Raw genomic sequence first — 20,898 nt, 5'->3', positions numbered from 1 at the left:
ATGTCTTGAGTTGCTTGCTGATAAAGCGGGCAGCGAATTGCCGGGAGGTGGGCCTTATCAGCTGGTGCCTTGCTTCAGGGCTCAGAACAGGCCCTGCTGTGCCAGCCATCATGGCTGTCAAGTACGTTGTGTAACCAGCCAGCCCCCCCCCCCCCGTTTGAGGTGACGCTGAAGATTGTGTGGTGGTTTAATGGCAGTGAGGATTACAAGGGACCTCTGAGTTGAAACGCAATGATCTGTTTTGACAGTCTCCCACTCAGTTCAGTTTTCAAAAGGAAGAGTGTCACAGGGTGGGCAGGTTTAGATTTCTAATGAAATGATGAGAGCAAAGGCCAGTGTTAGCCCTTGGCAGCAGCCACTTCATCTGCATGGGACATCCTACTTCAGCACACACACTCTTTATTTGCTCTCTTTATCATCTGCACAGAGCTCCTGTGTTTTATATACTGCAGCCCAAATAACACTGGAGTTCCCTGAGACTATGGAGGGAAGAGAGATGAAAATGATGTGGGTCTGTACCATATATGTAATGGCTTGGATGTTTATGGGAGATCACGGTTCCAAGTATGAGGAACCAATCTTTGTAAAAACTTGTCCTTTTTTTTCCTGCTTGGGATAGCCTGAGCTTGGTCAGGGCTGCTGCATTGCCATTTGGCCAGCTGTGCTGGCCCAGGGAGGCTAGCCCAGGCCAGAGCGAGCAGGCTCGGTGGGGAGAGAGCGAGGTGGATCTCATTCCTCTGGCAGCAGTGCTTGTTTAAACAAATTACAAGACAAATTACAGAAGGAAGTACCAGCACCAGGTTACTCAAATTTGACGGTTCATGTAAGGCAATGATAGGCAAATAAGGGTGAAATGAACAGTTCCGGCTGGGTTATGCTGGCAAGAGGATTCCCTGGGAGTTACCCACTGGTGATCAGCGACAGGAGCAAAAGACATGGAAGTGCTAACGGTTCAGAGTCGTGCATCCTCTTGCCCAGAACGCGGTATGCCTTCTGCTCTGGGCTTTATTCTTGATGCTGCATCCAGTGCACATACCACCTGACAGACCCCACCGCTGTGTGTGCCTGGAGCACAGGCTGCTCTCCTCCTGGAGAGCTGCAGCCCTGCCCCGAGTGGTCACCAGTGCTGAAATACCAGTCAGTAGCTCCAAGAATCCCCCCAGTCCCTCCCCTTACTACTTTTGTGCCTAAAATGTTCTCTGAAAGACAAACCGCCGTGTATCCATTTGGTAATCCTTACTTCTTTTGTGTTGTTTTAGAGTAGTAGTTCCCAGACTCTGACTGTCGTTTTAAGTATTTTTGTGCAGCACTACTCCCAAAAGAAAGGCTCCCCTTCTTCCTGCTGCTTCCCACCTTCTCACATCTTCTGCCGCTGCTGATGCAGGTGTTTGTGCAACTTGTGGCAAAGCTGCTTTGGCTGCTGTCTGGCCTCTTCCCCCTGGGGAGTGTGCTCGGGGCTGTCTGTGGCTCAGGTGTGCTGCTTTTGGCAGCAGAACCAGCTTAAAGCATTTGAATTGCAGCCTTGTAGTCACAGTCCCAAAGACCTTAATGAGGGCAAGGTTATGACCCTCTGTATGGGGATTATTAGCAGAGAAGTTCAGGGATCTTTGCTGCAGGGTCTGAGATCCTTAGTTGCTGCAGTGTCCTGGAGGAATATGGGGAGAGCTGGGAGTTCCTGATTTCTAGTTCTGGCTTGGTCTAAGACCTCACCTATGGGCTTATATCGTCATTGCTCTGCTTCCATTTCCCCATCTGGAGAACAGAAATCCCTCTGTTTTTCCTGATGCAGTGACAATATGAATAAAGCGATTGTTTAGCTTTTCCCTCACACCTTCCCCATCCATACCCTTCTTCCCACAGATAATTCTCCCATCTTTGCTACAAACCTGTGACTGTTTGCAGTAAGTACTGATTTAGCTTAAAATCAAAAGGTGGCAGCAGTTGTTACTGTCTCGCAGGTAACAGTACTCACCTCACCCGTAATTAGTGGTGCTCTTTCCACATTCAGACACAGCCCAGGCCTGTGACGTACCTGTCTGGCTGTGCCCTGAACCTCCCTCAGCAATTCCTGGCTTGCAGATGCCTGTCAAAGGCCAAGTACGGATTTTGTTTTGCTAAAAATTATTTACATCACCTGCCTTCTTCCTGTTCTGTTTTTAAAGACTTTTTCTCTCTTCAGGAAAAAATTCACTGAAGATTCGTGCACTATGTAGAATGAAAGAGATCCTAACATGGGGAGTGCTGAAGCTGGAAAGGGCCATTGGGCCTGTTCAAACTGAGCATGTGGTGCCACAGGCACCCTGCGTTATCTAAATGTGAGCTGCTCAGGGGTAGGGGTGATCTCCTCGCCGCTCCAGCCGTGCCTCCCCTGTGCTGCTCCTGCTGCTCATGCAGCTGCGCACTTGAGCGAAAGAAGAAAAGGGAAGAAGGATAATTTGGGGGTTAGTTTTTAGCCAGTTCAGGTCCTTGATCCAACTCAGTGTGTAGGTGCATAAATAATGCTGTTGGCACTAGGGAAGTCCCAGGGAACGTAAGATTTTCCGTTCTGGGGAGAGCTCACAATCAGGTCGCCTGGGAGTGATCCTGGAAGTGCACCTTGAGAGCAGCCTGACTATTTAAGGGACTGTTTGTCCCTTAAAACTCACTGTTAAGGTATCTCATGCTGCACTTCGTGGGCAAATATGAATTTTAAAATGGCTCTCTAGGGTAGGCACTGAGAGCCTTTAGAAAGGCTTGTGTTTTAAAGGGGACCAATGGAATCTCATTCTGCCTGTGCCATGGACTTGCTGCATTAAGAAAAATCGAAGGAATCCTCCATTGACTGTTTCACCATCTGTAAGTAGGAAACAGTCGCACACAGGGCAACAGGAAATGCAGGGAACGGTTTCTTGTCTCTGCAGAGATGCTCTGGGACCTGTCAGTGAAGTCAGCCTATAAATACTATGTTCATTTTTGCCTTTATTATCCTTTTGCTATTTTAATAAGGAACTTTGTGAAAGAATGAAGAGTGGTACCTCTCGGCGTACAACAACGAAAGCACGGTGGGACTGCAGCACAGAATTTCAACAGACAAAATTCTTCCACAGACTTCGCATATGTTGTCTGTTTTACCTTAAAGTTCACCTCTTAAACTTTCCTCTGAAATGTCTGCAGTAACTCCTGAGTTACAGCAGAAAGCAGCCTTCAGTCTGAGATTTCCTTGCTCAAATGATGATGCCCAACCTGATGCTAATCACCTGTGTCTGCCATTAGGTGTCTCCAAGCGGCCCATTTTCCAGGGGATAATAGCTCCTGTTCGAAACACAAGCATAAAAATTCTGTTCAAGTCAGCTTACATTTTCCAATAGCCTTGTGGTTGCCACTTAAAACAAGGAAGGTGTTTAAAAAAAATAATCCTGTAACGTAACAGAAGTTTTGGAGAACAACACATACTATTTTCAGAAAGAACAAGGTAACATTAGGGTTACTCAGGGAGGCTCCTGGTACTGACTGCTACGGAAGTTGCTCTCCCGGGTCTTGTACAGTTCATGATACTTTGGACACTTCCTTGGGAGGGTTTGAGTGAGTTTCTCCACTGACTGACTGTCCTTGCTGCGGATACAAGCGGACATGCACACGCTGGGTTGTGAGGCCAGTCAGTGGAAGTGGGGCTGTGGTGCCTTTCCCTAGACCGCAGTTTTGAGAATGCCTTTGCTGGGCACCATCAGTACACCCACACCTAAAACCAGCCACGGGCTGGCTCCTGTGGTAGAGACTGGCTCTCTGACACATAGAGGACCCACAGAGATTCGGTTTCTCTGGGTTTTATTTCACTGTTATTTAAGTGAGTTTATGTCCCCATGCTTGTTTTGGTTCAGTTTAGCTTGTTTCTAATGCATGTAACATAGAATTATTGTGATTTAATTTGACCCAAATTGGGGCCATCAACAGAGGCCGTTTGGTGAATTTATTGGGGACAGTTTAAGATAGACCCCGTGAATGTAAGCTGCCCTGCCCCTTGTCCCCACCAAGGATTGCCTCCTCACCTCACCATCCAGACTGTGAGCTGGAGCAGCCAAAGGGCAATACACAGTCTTGTTCAGCTTCCTCTGGAAAAGGGGATGCTGCCCCAGAGCAAGAAAGTTGGGGGTAGCTGAGAATGATGGCAGCTTAACTCTGTGGTGATGTTCACCCGGAGCTGCCTCTCAGCTCTCCCAACACCATCCCAGAACACTTTCACCGGTGCCAGGGTTCAGAGCCACACCCCTGTGGGATGCGGGGAACAGCACCTCTGAATGCAGGACCCTGCCAAATCGGCTCAGCTGAGAACGGGGCCTTGAGCTTTCAGTGGGCAACCAGGACTGGGAAGCGAGTAGGAGGCTGAGGGGAGACCTTATCGCTCCCTACAACAGCCTGACAGGAGGGGTAGCCAGGGGCATGTTGGTATCTTCTGCCAAGTTACAAGCGATAGGACAAGAATTGCGCCAGAGGAAGTTTAGACTGGATATTGGGAAAAATTCCTTCCCTGAAAGGGCTGTCAAGCACTGGAAGGGGCTGCCCAGGGAAGGGGTCAAAGTCCCCACCCCTGGGGGTATTTAAAAGCTGGACAGATGAAGTGCTTAGAGCCAGGGTTTAGTGGTGGGATGGCAGTGTTAGGGGAACGGTTGGGCTTGATGATCTTAAAGGTCTTTTCCAACCTAAATGGTTCTAGGATGCTATGATTCTATTTTCTCAAGGCATGGGAAGTGTTTTAAGGAGAAATGGGAATGATCTAGGAGGTAACTGAAGGAGAAGCCTGGCATAAGAGGCTAGCAAAGGAATAGGGCATGGCAGAGTGGGAGTAAGGGCTCGGTAGAGGTAGAGAAGGCAGGAGGATGGAAGGAGCAGGCTGAGCTGGCTGCAGTTGTGCAGATTCTGAAGATTCAATGTTGATGTTGGTTCCTTCTGCTGAGCTAGCATGAGTCGCTGAATAAACGCTAATTTTAATGACCGAGGCTCATGTTTTTTAACAAACGCCATCATGCCAATGTAATATGGAGAACTAATTACATCTGAATAATGCTTGCAAAAAGTTAACATGCTTTTCACAGCATTCTTTGATTTGTTTTTAATCAACTTTATTTGTCTGCTTGCTCTTTTCCCCAGTGAAAATTGTCATCCGAGGGGACAGGAACACTGGGAAAACCACACTCTGGCACCGACTGCAGGGAAAGAAATTTATTGAGGAATATATTCCAACTCAGGAGATCCAAGTCACCAGCATCCACTGGAATTACAAAAGTAAGATGAAAGAGGGTGGAGGGAGTGACAGTCATGGGACAGAGCCTTGGGGGTAGAAATTCCACTGCAGCCTTGTTTGCTTCTTTCTTCTGTCTCTGCTTGGGAAATAAAAGGTCTCTCACCACTCTTGTTATTTTTATTTATTATTTACAGTTTCTCAGTCATATTTTTAGTCACTTTGCTCAGAAACTATATGTTACAAGTGCTAAAGGATAGGTCTTTGGAAGCCACAACTCAAGGGAAGTGTTTAATAGGTGATCCAAAAGATCTGAAATATTCGTGATACGCTTGACTTGTTGATGAAAACAGGTTTGTTACAAAAATCTGTCTCTGAGGCTAACCCTGCTTTTAGTGTTACTGTGTTGTGTAGAAGTGCATAGCATGGTGCAAACTAGTTTTTTACTGATTAAAATATAAAGAGCATCCTCTAACAGGTGAAGGTGATGTTTTAAAAATGATTGTAGTACTAACAACTCTAGGCTGACTTACTGAAGCACAGATGTATCTTATCAGTAGCTTTTTTTAAGTGCTTGTTTGAGTCGGAGAGATGAGGTGTGAATTTTTTTTATTTTCCCCATCTGCTCTGGCAGTATAAAGTGGCTATGAAAGGCCTGGATCTCGCCTGGAGAAGACACTGCAGGCATTGAAATTGCATAAGGCTATGATTCAACAGCGCAGTAAGACCAGCTTTTGGGTTCCTGATCAAAAATGCCACAGCCTTGTGGGGTGAATTACTGATCAGTACGAACTTGCTCTGTAAGACTGATTTTGCTTTAAAAAAGAAGGTCAGCAGCTAGTTTGTCATTGTCAGACATTGTCCCTCTGCACCACTCTGGACTGTTGAATCAGGTGCTCTCTGTCTGCTCACAGCTGGGGAAAAACCCCATGTGGTTTGTGTAAACACCAAATTGGGTGCTTCACCTAATTCACCAATCCATTTTGTATTGCTGGATGATACCACCATGCCTGAGTCTCGTGATAATGATCATGGAGCTGCAGGGTGTGCTCACCAGCAGTCAGCCTGGGGACAGAGCATGCTTGATCCCTGTTGCCTTCACAGGGTTCAGCACAAGGAGAGCGAGCAGATGCTGCTGCTGCTGTAGGCTCACAGGGAGCTGGTGAGCTGAGTTCTGGAGACTGTTGTGCCCTTATGAAGACAGGCTTTCACATGAGTCAGCACGCTCTTGAGAAAGGTTGAAAATGTTTATAAGGATGGATGGTCGTGATTTGCCTTGGATGTGGGAAAGAAACAGGTCGTCCTTGCTCAGTGCAACTAGTGGTTTGCTCTCATTTAGGATCTGATGTTGAGCTAAGCCTGATGTCAGGTTTTCAGGTTCCTTCATGGGGACTCTAGGTGACTGTGATGCAAAGGTGTGCCTGTTAGCTTCTACATTTCCTCATAAAATATCTTTATTTTGGGTACTGTCTTTTAGATGTTTTGCCTATCACCTGGCCCAAGGCCTTGACAGATCTGCGGTGTTCAGGCAGTGATGTTCCCCATCTGCGGTGAAACCTCTGGCATGTTGTCCTTTGGCTGCGGCATCCTTCCCCCACACTCCTCTTCCACTCTCAGAATATCAGCACATCAGTTATTGATGAGTGAATGCAGAGCTTACAGGTTGTTTGGATGATGAAAACTATCTCCAAACTCACGACTTGAATGCTTTAGCCTAAGCAGACTTAGATCAGAGTAAGAGATGAAATACCTCTTTCTTAGATATCCAAGTCAAAGAGTGCACTGCACGTTAATTGTGGTGTCTGCAATATCATCGGTAAAAATTTCAGAGTTCAATTTCCTCTCTACTCAGCATAGGTGTAACACAAGTGCTGTTTGTAAATACAGCCAGAGAGGCTGGCTTCTGATTTCTGAGAGGCTTATTCGTACTGCGTTGGTTTGTATACATGAACAGGTATGTGAAATGCATGTAAACAGGTTTTTGTATACACGCAAAAAGGTGTTTGGAGCCTGTTCCATGTGTAGAAAGGTGCAGTCATCTCACATGTTTCTACATATTTGAGGGACTGTGTTCTTTCACTGAGCTGAAGCTTAGGCCTTTTCAGCATGGATGCAGTCCTGCGGTAGAACACAGCCACACGTGAGGCTGGCTTTTGCTGGCTGTTGGTAACTGCAGGTGTATTTGTTATTTCTAGAACTTAATTCTATCTAACACTGATGCGCTGTTTTTCTGTAGAGCTCGCTGGTTAGGGTTGACAGTGATGTGTACGTATGGTGATGGACTTTTGTCAAGATGAAGTGTTGCCGAGCTGGTCTAAATACCTGGAAGGCTGTATGCGAAATTGTGCCTTTCATTTGTGTTTCTTTTACATTGTAAAACACTGTATTATTTTTGTAATAATAATTTCCAGCAGTATAGGAAATTCTCTGTTGACCTTGTTTTTAAAAATAACTCCCTTTTTAAAAAACATTGTAAGGTTTGTTTCATGCTGCGAAGTCCTTCCATCCAAGGTGGGTGACGCGGGCACTCTGAAAAATTGGCTCAGATATAATTACTGCCCTGTTGGCCGAGTTAATCTGTAGAGGAAAAATAAAGTTTGTTTTTCCTGTGATCATGCTCTCCAGCTACCTTGAATAAGCGTTATGAGGTAGCTGGCAGCAAATATTTACAGATGTTAATTAAATAGCTGTCAAATATTGAAGGATTCTTACATTGCCTGGTATTAGAAGATTTTCATTTTACATGTGGAGTGTACCCCCTTCTTGTATCTTCGTAAATGTTATGCCGGAGGAATTAGTAAAGGTAGAGTCATTTCTTCCTACTCAGAATGCACAAAATTACTTTTCTTTGCCAATTGTCTCTGTAATGGATATTTGTAATTTTTGTGTCCAGGTAAGGAATTTCCATTCCTGACCCCCGTGTTTGCTTTTTTAGATTGTGCTAATCACCGGTTTTATTCTCTGTTTGACAACCTCAGAAAGGGAGTCTGAAATAAAAATTGGCACATACTTCTGTTCGGATGCTTTGAATGGTTTATAGATGGGCGTGAGGAATGGCAGAGCTGCTCTGCTCTGCAGGATTTGATGATCCGTGTTGTATGAAGTGAATTGTGTAATTGCATAAGAGTAAATATGTCTATGAGGGCCTGTGAATTCCTGGTGGTGAACCCACCCATAAAAGCAATGGTTCTCATTTTTAAATGAGCTTTCTCACAACTGAGTCTTCTCACACCTCTCTGTTTTCTGGGAAAGCAATGTCTTAGTGTGCCACTGGCTACAGAGTACTTGGCCAAATAGAGATCGAGGAGCAGAGATTTTCTGAGCGATTTGATCCATGGTTTATGCTAATCCAAGTTATAGAGTTAAAAGGATGAATTGGCACTCTTTTTGCTGCAACATGCCTTCCAAACCCAGTAAGGTGAAATGCTGCTGTGTGTGAGTCATACCAAAGCAACACAGCAGCACTAAAGTAATTATCCTCTTGTGTGTTCAGGATAATCAGGAATGAAGCTGGTGATGAACAGGAAGAACTCGCTGGCTATGAGCTAGCAGGCACACTGGTGCTAGCAGGAAAAAAACCCACATGGAAAAATGGTTTTCTTGGATCTTGTGCAGTCAGGTTTCTTTGTGAAATCCTGTGCTTCCCCTCCGATAGAAAGGCACAGAGCAGGTCTTCCTGGGTCTCAAATGGTTCAGCTCCTCAGCTATCTGGGAGTGCTGCTGCTCAGCAGGGTGTCAGGACTGTGGAAATTGCTTGGCAGGAGAGCAAATCTTAACTGAGGGTGCATTGGTGTTAGGTAAGGAGATGGAGGCCTCTGGAGCTTGGGAGCAAAGTCCCAGTGCCAGGTCCCAGGTCACCTCCTAGGAGAGTGCTGCACATCACCCCGAGGGCTCACTTTTCTTAAATGGGGTTCCAGCTCCTCTGCGGAAGTCCCTTGTTAATGGTTATGTGCTGCTTCACATGGCCCTGCTTGAAAGAGCAAGCAGCCTTCTGGACTCAGCCTGTGCCCCTGCAAAGTTTGCCATCTGAGAAAGGAAAACATCTCCTGTCCTTTTGCAGAAAGTCTTGACTGTTGAAAGGCGCCGGGATTGACTGCTGGTCTGTCTGTCCCCTTGTCCTTCAGGGATGGCGGTGGCACTGCCAGTCCCAGCTGCAGGGCATGAATTTGGGGGCAGACCCCCACTAGCTGATCCATATCCCAGCACCTGCAAGGTCCTGGCATGCCCCAAATGGACCACAGCTTGAGCAGCCCATGTCACAGGGAGAGCACCCTGCCGTGCCAGTGCGTGGGTGCGGGTAGCCGGCCATACAGCTGGGCGCCAGCAAGTGAGTAATGGGGAGTGGTTGGACTTCAGCCGTACCTGGCTTGATGGTCTCTAGAAATACTCAGGGACAGAATTAGTTTGGGGGGTGTAATGGCTTGAGCAGAGGTTTTAGGGACTGCAGGCTGCTGTCCGCCTGTTGTGGTTTCAGTCCCATCGGAGCCTGTGATGCACTGGCTGGGCTGAGCCTGGGCAAGGCTCCTGTTTGTCCTGTGCCCCACTGCCCTGCTGGCAAACTGGAAGGTAAGTGGGAGTTGCTATGAGGAAAAACAGAAGCTGATTTTTTTCTTCATGCATAAATGTAAAAAAGGATCTTTCTCCAGAAGCAGAGAATCAAAGTTTTCCTTTATTCATAATCTGTCTTTACAATATTTTGAAACATTTAAGTTAAGCCAACAATGAATTCTGTAGAGGAAATGTTTCCTGGCTTGCCAAAGATGCCTCACTAAACTCTCAAGCCATCCTATGAGATTATTTTTTACGCTGAGACATTATCCTCCTAGTCCATTGCTTTATGTTCAGAGCTGCTCAAGTACAAGCTTTTCCTTTGTAGCCTGTAGCATTTCCAAAAAGCAGCTGCTTCATGGAACAACTTCATGAAGATCAGACTGCTTATTGGGATTCAACAGACCATCTACCCAAAGCTGCCCATCCCTCATGCCCTCTGGAAGTGAAGATCCTAACTGTCAGTACCAGCAGTAGCATCTCTGTAGTTAGAATTTTGGTTGTCTTGATTTTAGCAACTCAAATATATGTTGCTGCTTGTAATTTACTGAAGCTGCAGCTCATTAAGAGGCAAAATTGCTAGTAATAGCTTATTTTTCACAAAATGCAACTTGGAATTTGAAGAGAGAATGGATTTCTGCAGCTGCAGGACTGTCTGCACTGGTGGTCACGTTTACATGAAGATGCTGTTAGTGAAGTTATCTTCCTTAGATGTGTATATTCCTTGTTTTTTCAGTTGTATGTCTTGTATAAACCAGACTTTATTCTCCAAACTAAATTTATATCTTTTTTGAGATAATGTGGAAACCTCTGTATCTTATGAAAAGAATTTACACAAAATATTTATAATGTGCTTCAAATCTGACATAAAACACCAAGGAAGTCTAGCTATCCAGCTGAAGACTGAGAGCCTTTCAGCAGTTCTTCCAGTAGCACAGTTTGGGCGCACAACTCAGCCCTTCCACAGCAGGCCACCTTCTCGTTATGTTTGGCTTTGCTTTTAACTCACTCAAGAATTACTTTTATTTTGATGTTCATCTCCTATTTTGACAACGTTGGCTTTGTGTTAGTCTCTCTGTGGCAAGCGTTGAGTGCCAGTCATTTTACTGAAACTTTCTTCTAACACCCTGTGTTCTTTTTGTGCTTTTAGCCACTGATGATATCGTTAAAGTTGAAGTCTGGGATGTAGTTGACAAAGGTAAGATTTACATATTCATTGTTTTTTCTCAATTTTAATGAAGTATTTACATGGAATTCAGAAATACCTGCTTATTTCTACTTTAGAACAATGTCTGTACTGATTTTTTTCAAGCGCATGGATGTTACTTTCTGAACAAATATGGAAAGGAGAGCAGGGTCTCTTCTGCTAGAGCCCATTATTTGGAATCTGAACTCCAGATCAAACCCAATATTCAGCAGCAGTTGTTTCACGTGCTCCGTGACAGAAGAGGTAGCCTCCTGCTTAGTGTGTTCAGATTCTCTGAAGTTTATAATAAACTTCATCTTCTCCCCTTTATAGTTTCATATATGTTTAGACAGCTACGGAGTTCTTTGTTCTGTTTAGAAGATCTCTTGCCAAGTTGTTTTGCAAAGGAATGCTATTGTTAAATTGATAAAATGTTATCTGCAGTGAGTAATGTATGCAGGAGGGAACGATAAAAGAGAAACCAATTGCTTAAATTCACTTAGGACAGAAAATGCAATCTATTTAATCCAAAGTCTTTTCTAAATGCTTAGCCAAGGGAAGTATTGTGATGCATAAATGCATTTTCCCTTAGTTTTCAGGTTTTGTCAGAGTATGAAGTCGTATTTTATAAAAAATAAAAACAAACCCCCAAAACATATGTGAAGACACAGCCTGAATGCAGTGCAGATCTGGATGCAGTTGAAACTGTTGATGGAAGGGGCTGGGGTTCAGGTGTAACCTGTAACAGTTGCCCCAAATGCAGATATTATTGGGCGTTTTGTACCTGCCAGGCTCCCAGTTTAAAGTGCGAGTATGGTCAGGAAAGCAGCTGTACAAGCGAGCGGCTCTTCCTCTGTGCTCCTTGTTTGTGCATTTCTCTCAGTCAAATCTGTGACCACAGTCAATGAAATTTAAACTTTTATGGTTTGGCTGCTGCTGCCTTTCCTGCAGCCTTAGCCAGGGTCCGTGCTGGCATGCATTCCTCAGCAGCACCGCATCCGAGGTGCGCTACCTCTGATTTGCCACCTCTGCAACTTACACATGCGTTAACACCAAAAAAGAAGAAGGTAAGTACAACAGGGAGCGGAAAAGGGGGAAATTTAATTTTTCATGTTAGTTAAACTGTATTTAAAATAGTAAAAAAGAAAAGGTAATTAAAGATAGCAGCTCTATTTCAGATGCATAACGGAGCCTTTAGGTTAAACTTGAGCCAGTCACTTTAAATGAAAAGCCGGGGTGCTTTATCTTTTTATTCCCTTAAACCATAGTTTTCACAGTGTGGACAAAACCTACTTGGGCCAAGAGCTACTGCTGGAGTCAGTCTGATTAGAGTTTGGCTTTCAGATCCTGGGATAACACGTGCAGGGCTGGAATCTGAGCAAAACATCTGTTTTCTAGCTGCCTTGCAACTTTGGTATGAATAGACAGACAGTTAATTTGGGAATCATGTGGCTCCAGCACTGATTTCTGTGAATAGCTTCTCTGAGCGGAGTCATCTTCTCAACTAGAGACTTGTCATTCTTTTGGCAAAGCAGATTGGATTTGGGATGTGCAGATGTTGATAACAGCTCTTCTGATACCGCTTTCATTTCTGACAGTGGAGCATGTGTTAGAAATCTCAAGGGACTCTCTTCTCTCAACTTCACATTCTTTTGAAATAAAACTCGTTCTGTTAAGATCCGTACTTATGGACCACAGATATGTATTTTTATGTAATCAAATGTACTTAAGCAGTGCAGTGTAAAAATTCAGATCATCATGGTGTAACAAAATCAAATCCTTTCCTATTGCCATAGCATTGTGGATTCTTGATAAGTACAACTTAAAACATGCAAATTAACCATTAAGAGCTTGCTCATATCTAATTTTCATTTTAATGTTATCTCATGTCATTTTTGTTCTTCCTTCTGTGTGCTTAGGACAAAAAATCCTCCTGCGTGATGCTTTTGGTGAGAGCAACACTAATCTAGAGCGTAGACTTCTAGTAGTGAAGTATCCGGTGCTGCTGCAGCATAGTGCTGACAAGACCTGATCCTCCTTTTTTTCCTTGCCTACCAGCTCCTGGCTAATTTAGAGTTGTGCAGAATGCTGCATTTATCAGGCTGGTTTTGAAACTGCCAAAAAAATGCACATTCTGAACATGCATTTCAACATACATTGTTTTCCAGGCTAAATTTTTTTTTTGCCAGTGTTTCCTCATTTTGGAAGAATTGTTCCTTGTTTAGAGAAAATTAAGAGACCTCTATTTAAATTAAGATGTTTGAAAACGTACTGAAAGCCTGATGAGGGCATGCAGCTAGACTCTGTAGATGTATCCATAGACTTCAGTCTTGTAAAGCAGCTTCAGCCTCTTCTCCGCTATGCCGTGTTGCCATTCTTGTCTTGGGGTGAACGTGCACAGGAGGATTTGGGGACACTTAGGAGGTTGTACCCTGAAAATCCTCATGTACCTTTCTGCACTGAAGTTAAATGTGGTTTTCTAAGCGGTGTTTGTCCTCGCGCTTACCCACAGTGTGGCTCCCCATCCTTCTTAGTTCAGCAGCATGCTCTGATTTGTCCCCCCAGACTGTTTTAGGAATGCAGGAAGCAGCTGTTGGCCCTGCCTGGCTGGTGCCTTGGTGTCGTTTGTTTAGCATATGGATGTTAATTTGGAAGTGTGGGGAGACTTGTGAAAGCTTAAAACCTGGGAGGTTGCTTAGTGTGCTGAAGCAGGGGGGATGGCAGCTGCTGTGCTGTACTGCTCCTCCTACTGTCTTTTTCTTCACTCTCTGGGATTATTTTGTTTTGTTTTAATGTGGCTCACCAGAGTGTGGACTTCCCTGCAGCCTGCTGTGTTCTCCTTGGGCCTGCCCGGAGAGTGGGGCTCATTTGTGTAATGATGCCATTTGTATTGAATTTTGTGCAGTGTGTTTAGTAAATACCATCTCCTTTGTGCCCTTGGAACTAACAGAACATAGGAAAGATATCTCAGCAAAAGTCCCAGTTCTGACTCATCTTTCTGGCTTTGCAGCAAGTTGTGTAACTACTGCAGGTCATAAAGCCGTAACAGATCCTGAATGCAGAGAAGCTGCTTGAATGCAGGTGGTTCAAGAACAGCTCTGATCTTCTGTCTTGTAACATCTGCTAGTTTGGTTCCTGCATCTTTTCCCATGCACTAACTGAAGGGATCAAATAATATTTTTTTCTGTTGTCCCCAAAATAGCATGAACTCTTTTCCTCATACTGGAGATTCCTTTCCTCTCCCTGCCCCTTCACCCCTCTCCCTCCCAGAGGTGTGCTGCAAGAAGGAGGAAGGATCGGAATTACTGTTGCTGTTCTTTTCAGGTGTCCTAAGTTAGGTAACACTGGGGATGCAAATACTCTAGACATGTACGTTTGAATGGTGAACAGACGCATCTCCCTCGCACTGTGGACAGCATTTGTTGGCAGGCTGTGCTGAATCCTTACTGTCCTGCACCAAAACTGGTGGTACACAGAGGTGCAGAGACTCTTGGGTGCTGGCCACGCACCCAGTCTACTGGTGTTCAGTAAGAACCGTTCTGTAGACTTCAGGGCACTGCTGCAAGGTCATTTGGTTTATGTGTTGCTATTATGCCTGTAAATAAGGAGCAGTGATCGTTCCAGGTGGAGAAGCTGAGCAATCGCAACATGAAGACCCTTGCTTTCTGATTGAGGCTCCTCAATTACACATCAGTGCAGCCTTAAACACAGGACCTCGTTCATATAACAACAGTTTTTGTTGTGCGCTTGCTTTTATGGGCTAAATTGCATCTCTTCACTATGTCTTTATTTGGCTCATCCTGCAGTTTTGGTTCCAAAAATAGACCCAGTGCATGAATACATACACATATATGCTTTTCAGCTGTTATTCCTTTACAGATGACCTCCTTTACAGCAGTGATGAGCATCATGTAAGAATATTACTCATTCCTCTTGATATACACATAAAGCCATAAGCAGGGAGAGGTGTGTCAGTCTTGTATTCAGTCTCAAAGCATTGGTTGTAAATGTGTCCCAGTTAAAAAGACACCTTGATTGCTCAGGACAAGAGGACCTGTGAAGAGTATTTGTGGTCACTTGGGATTCTGTTTCAGTACCTAGAAATTCAGGTCATGCCAAGCATAATTTAGCCTAACTGCAGAAATAGTGAAGTTTATACGCTCAGAGAAGCCACACGAATGCCACTGACTTGAAATGCATTTAATTGAAGTGGAAAAAGGCATGCATGTCCTAGACATCCCACACCTTCAGCTGCACTGGGAAAAAATCAGAGCCCATACTTGGACCCTCCAGGGAAACATATCGCCTGAATGGGGAAGGATCAGGGTTAATATTTCTGCTACTTTCAGATGTCAACAGTAAGATCACACGAGAGGGGCAAACATTTTGCAGTGATACACAGGAGCACCCACCAGCCACACTGTTGGGATGTAAGGACTGGAACCTCCTGCTGCATCCTGCAGCATTAAAACTTTCATTAATTACTCTGTATTTCATAACTATTTATCCTTGACCTGTGTGCCAAAAGGATGAGACGCTTTTTCACATGCAGCATCTGGCAGAACCATGAATTTTACAAGTGGTCGCTCCACGTTAATCAGCAGAGTTGAGTGGTTGGTGGAAGCTTTTTTGGTCCCCAATGTTGCGGAGTCTTTTAAAGAGTCGACGGAAGGTCCTTTTGTGGGTGCATCCGAGCTGCCAGCACATTCTGCTGTCAGTGACACAGGGAATTTTGAGAAATTATGAGAAGGAATTCCAAGTCTCTGCCATTATCGTTTAGTTAACTCATCATTATTTAGACCAGGAAAACACGCCACAAAGTTAATTCAGAAGTACAGTTCTTAATTGCTATCAGGAACATCTGGAAAATATTTGGTATCTGTAAAAATCACTCCAGATCTTGCAGGGTTATTCATTGTGCAGGGCTCATCATATGATAAACCTCCAGAAACTGCTGTACATGGGTGGAGTTTAAAGAATACCTGGGGAGCGAGGACAGATTTTTTTCATGGTACGTCCACACTAAACTTCTTTGCCAGTAGGTTAAGGAAGGTGCCCTCGCTCTTACGTATTGAGACTCCTGGCAATCCTTAGTGCCAAGTGCCTGCACCAGAAAATCACATTCGCTGATTGCCACTCTGCTAATTGTAGGTACAGATGTTGTAGATGATGTTGTAGGCAACAGGTGATGTCTTCTCTGTCTGCTGCAGTTGCAAGCTTTAAGATTTGGAGACACAATTACAGTGTAACTGATGTAAACCAAAATTTTCAGGGAGCCTGAAAATTTATTAGATATCAGAGCATGAAAAAACACTGTCTGCTTTTCTGGGGCTGCTGAGTCAAATGCCAGTGGTACTTTAAAATGTCAGTTTGTGAACTTACCCAGTGCTTATTGAAGCTGTAAGAAAAGGGAGAAGTCTCAGGGCGTCTGGCCTTTAAGTATAAGGGCTGTATTTTACCATGTGCCTTAGGGGAAGCAGATGTGTTGGAGAGAAACCTGGTGATTCCTCCGGATGGGATTGTGGCTGTGGAACTGCAGGGCAGGTCTCTCCAGTGGTTTTCTAGTGTCTTCTCCAAGTGTTCAGCCTGGTGCCTCTTGCACTTCCCTGTGAGGTTCATCAGAGTTTTACCTGTCTCATGGCATGGTTTTGTGTGCGTGTCTCTGGAGCATGTGGCTTTGGATGGTGCCTCTGGAGGGTTTCCCTTCTGTAGCTTTGCCGGTGATGACCAGACCTGACCCTCTGGCTCTGGCCTTTCCGGCATGTGTAGGCTGGCTCTCCATTGCTCCACAGCCCCCTTGCCACAGTTCATCAGATTTTGCTTGGATTTCCCCTTCTATAAGTTTTGTCTGTCTTTTGGCTGTTAAATCCTCATAGTCTCCTGCCACCCCTTTTTTTTGGTCGCAAGTCAGCTCAAAGCACCCATTGGGCTCTGAGATCACGTTTATTTACAAGGCTGCTTGCCTCAGGTCAGCGACTCAGCACAGCAGTGTCATAGCATCTCTCAGGACAGCAGCGTGTGTAGCTGTGCTGTTCAGCCCCACGACCTTTTGCTTCTTCAACGCTAAGGCAACAGAAAATACAACAGAGCAGCTTCCCTTTGCGGCCGGAGAGTGCCCCAAACCCTGTGTTATTCAGCCATTGTGACTTTATGCTGTGAAGAGCATGGTTTAAGCTACCCCAAACTTTCTTCCTGTTCATCTTTGACTTAGACTAGCTGGTATCATTGAACTGGTGTTCTTCAGTAAGGCATACCCCACCCCTCCTCATTCCCCATGCTTATAGGAGAAGTTGGATCTGCTTTAAGGTCATGTTCAAAATGCTGTGGTCCTGCCCAGACCCATCCTGGAGTTCTCTACGCAGTGTAATGCTTTTTTTCCTCTTTTTTTTTTTTTTTTTTTTTTTTTTTTTTTTTTTTTTTTTTTTTTTATTTTAAATTTCTTTTTAAGGAAAATGCAAAAAACGAGGAGATGGATTGAAGCTGGAAAATGACCCTCAGGAGGTGAGTCACCTTGAATGCAGATGTCTGCCTCTTAGCAGGAGGCCTCTAGGCCACCTTTGGTCCCTAGAGAGTAAGTTCTGTATTTGTTTCTGCCTGGCAGGCGGATGCGGGGCAATGTGATCCCTGATGCTCTCTGCTCTTTTGCCTGTGCATGTTACCCTTGTTCATGCCCTCACCACAGCCTCCCTGCTGTTTTCCATTCTGGCTTTTGGGAATGACTGCGCCCTAGATGTTTACTCAGTAGCTTTGTACCTGTCTGCACTTTGTCAGTGGCAGGACGTCCTTTCGTAATGGACTTCTTTGTGAGACCCAAAGAAGTCACTTGATGCCACGCTCTCTGGCTGCTCCTTAAAACTGGGCTAACAATTACCTTTTAACTTTGAAATACAGAGGAGGAAGGGGCAATAGAAGCGCTGCCTCGCACGTAAAAGTAGACAGAGTGGCTTCCTCAAGGCTCCTGCAGAAATGTGCCTCCTTTGGATCTTGTACTGTAGAACAAAGTGCTGCATGGGAGACCACACTAACACATTCCCCAAACAATATTTGGGCTGCCAGTGGACTTCTGTGGCATCTCTTTCAAAAGATGTATGATTTAATCCTCAGGAAAAATTCACTTCAAAGGCCCTTGATCCCATGATCTCCGATGCAGATCTTAAAGAGCTTTGTTGCTCCTGTTCATGTGCCAGAGCCCTTCGGGGCTCAGTGGATGGGCAGTGCTCTGGTACTTGCTCAGTAATGGCTTTGCTGAAACTGATGGGAAAGGCAGCGCCACTGGTACACAGCGAGCTGAGCACTTGGCGCTGGGGACAGGCCAGGGCAGTGAAGTTTCCTGTCTCACCAGTCCTGCTCAATCTGTGCAGTCAGATTAGGGGAATTTTCTTTAAAAATATTCTCCTATGGGAAGAAGCCTCTATAAGAACAGCTATCACAGCTGCCTCTTCCTTTGCAAACGTGGGTGCATTTTCCACTCCTGGGAAGCGAGTGAGAATTGTTCCATAGGCACCAAACTGCAGCAGGAGCTTTGGAGGTTGAGTGTAGCCAGTACTGTACTTCGCAGCATGAAGAGTCCAAATGATGAAAAACAAATCGGGTACTAATAAATACATTCAGCTCTGCCCAGGAGAAACTCAGTACAAACTACAGCCTGGCCTTATGCACCAGAAAGTACAGTCAATAGTTCGGTCGGCAAAGGGATAGAATGGGAGCTGTGTCCTCTGTCCTCCGACCTGTAGCTGATGCGGAGTTACCTTGTCAGTGCAGGATTTGGGGGCACAGGGGAAAGAGGAGGGGGTGGGGGTTTTTTCAGAGACTGTCAGGTGCTTCACATCCTGCTCCTTTAGAAGCTGTGAACCACCAGGTATCTTGGTTAAATGAGGATGATGTGATATCCACAGATACCAGCTGTCACTTTGGAAAGTTTGCCTGTTCAGCACTGTATCAGTTGTGTTCTGTCCGAGCCTGAAGTTGAATCAAGTTATTTACTGCTTCTTTTGCCTTTATTTCCTCAGGCAGAGTCAGAAATGGCTCTGGATGCAGAGTTCCTGGATGTCTATAAAAACTGCAATGGTGTAGTGATGATGTTTGACATCACCAAACAGTGGTAAGGCATCTTCAGCGGCGGGCACCACATGATTTTCACTTGTGTAGTGAAAACAAATGACTTCTAGACTTCTTGATTCCCAGATGGACTCTGGAGCTCGTAACCAGCCTAATGAGTTGAAGCAAGCTTATATCCCTTAAAATAATAGCTTTATCTTCTGACATGTCTTTTAATACACTCCTCTCCTGGGCTTGTTTTAAATGAGCTATCTCTCTGTGGGCCAGTGTACTGCAGTTTCTGATATACTGCTGTCTGAGGCTTGGGTAATTAGTGCTATCACAGGTGCAAAGTATGCTGGGCATGTTACAAACCCATGCTCTCCAGAACACAAGGGAAAGGGGAATGCTAGTGAGAAGTTCCCAGGAAGGCTGGGATTAGTAAGGATTATTTAGAAGCCCCAGGCTGCATTAATGTACAGAAATAATGAACTGTTCATTTCACACATCTGCTGAGGAGGGTGAGAGACATACGGAAGCCAGAGTGGAAAGAGGAGGTGGCAAGAGTTCCTGCTTTATATTTAAGGTTGTGTTTTACAGGTTTGGTATGAATCAGTGAGCCCGTTGACAGCCGAAGGGGGGGAATCCTTTTCTTCTGCTGACCCCACACACTTTTGTAGGACTGAGGGAAATACTGCTGTAGGAGATGTGAGGTTGCTCATGGGAGTGGATTACTGAACTTCTCAAACTGTATTTGAATACAGAATGATTCAAACATATTTACAGTTAAGGTATTTTTGGGGGAGGAGGGCAAAGAAGCCACAGGCTTGGAAGGATTTAGGAAAAAAAAAATCTTTGGGGTTTTTTCTGTGATTTGTGCATGAAACTGCTCACAGAATGGTGTTTCCCACTCATCTGCCTGTATCTCTCTCTCTCCTGTGGTGAAGGACATTTAACTATATTCTGAGGGAGCTTCCTAAAGTGCCGACCCATGTTCCAGTGTGTGTCCTTGGGAATTACCGAGACATGGGGGAGCACCGGGTCATTCTGCCTGGTGACGTGCGGGACCTCATCGACAATCTAAACAGGTAAGATGGCATCACGGTCACCAGGCAGGCAGCAGGCCTTGGCTATTCTCTGTCATCAACCGTAGATGGCTATTGCTGCCGTGTTTAAGATGTACATCACATTCACCCTCGGACCCTGTGCCTAACTTTTGGGCTTTGTAGCTCTGAGCATCTCACACAGTGCCTTCAGTTTACATGATGGGCTCTTTTTCCTTTGAGGCAGGAGCCTGTGCTGGGCAGCTTGTTAGCTATATTCCTGGAAACAGTGAGTGCCTGCCAGCATGTGCCTTTCAGAGGTACTTTTCCCAATAAGTCATCTTCTTTCTGGGTAGTCTGTCTCTTGTGAAAGAACCCTCTCCCTGCAGCACAACTGTTCTCTACTCCAAATAATTGTCCTACAAGAGAGCCAGCTAATGCAGCTGCCTTCCTTGCTTTTCCTCCAAGAGCATTTACTGGGCACAGCCAAGTCCTACGCCTCCCTTGCCAGCGAGGCAAGATTTTCCCTTATGCAGAGATCTGAGGCTCTCTGTTATTGAGTATAAAATATTATTTGTTGTTCGGGATTCGATAGATTGTACCTCTTTATGTGGTTTTATGATTTTAAGGCATTGTTTCATTTTCCTAGTCTCTTACTTGTTTGTGCCTGTGTCAGGCACACAGAAATGATATCAGTTTTAAGGCTTGATTCCATAATGTAATCATTTCTTTACAAGTTCATCTCTATATGTGACTTAGGTGAGTTCAATGCCCACTGCTGATGCTTGTGACTTAATGCAGGTCTGTCTGTGCTTTTAAACCAAAACCTTCACTGAGAAAGGAGCAGCTTGTACAGCTGTGAAACCCTC

General features: G+C 44.9%; 1 protein-coding gene across 1 annotated transcript in view; it reads left to right on the top strand.

Annotated features, from left to right (window-relative positions):
* Positions 1 to 20,898, top strand: part of RABL6 (RAB, member RAS oncogene family like 6) — a 58,197-nt gene that overhangs the window by 2,424 nt on the left and 34,875 nt on the right. The window contains exons 2-6 of the mRNA XM_035891902.1: positions 5,125 to 5,259; positions 10,914 to 10,961; positions 17,398 to 17,450; positions 18,959 to 19,050; positions 19,934 to 20,074. Of these exons, the coding sequence (XP_035747795.1) occupies positions 5,125 to 5,259; positions 10,914 to 10,961; positions 17,398 to 17,450; positions 18,959 to 19,050; positions 19,934 to 20,074 (469 nt within the window). The remainder of the gene's footprint in view (positions 1 to 5,124; positions 5,260 to 10,913; positions 10,962 to 17,397; positions 17,451 to 18,958; positions 19,051 to 19,933; positions 20,075 to 20,898) is intronic.

Source organism: Egretta garzetta, unplaced genomic scaffold (assembly GCF_000687185.1).
Source record: "Egretta garzetta isolate BGI_Z169 unplaced genomic scaffold, ASM68718v1 scaffold143, whole genome shotgun sequence".
Classification (NCBI taxonomy): Eukaryota; Metazoa; Chordata; class Aves; order Pelecaniformes; family Ardeidae; genus Egretta; species Egretta garzetta.
Note: the sequence above shows the minus strand (reverse complement) of the source record. Positions and strands in the feature narration are given on the sequence as shown.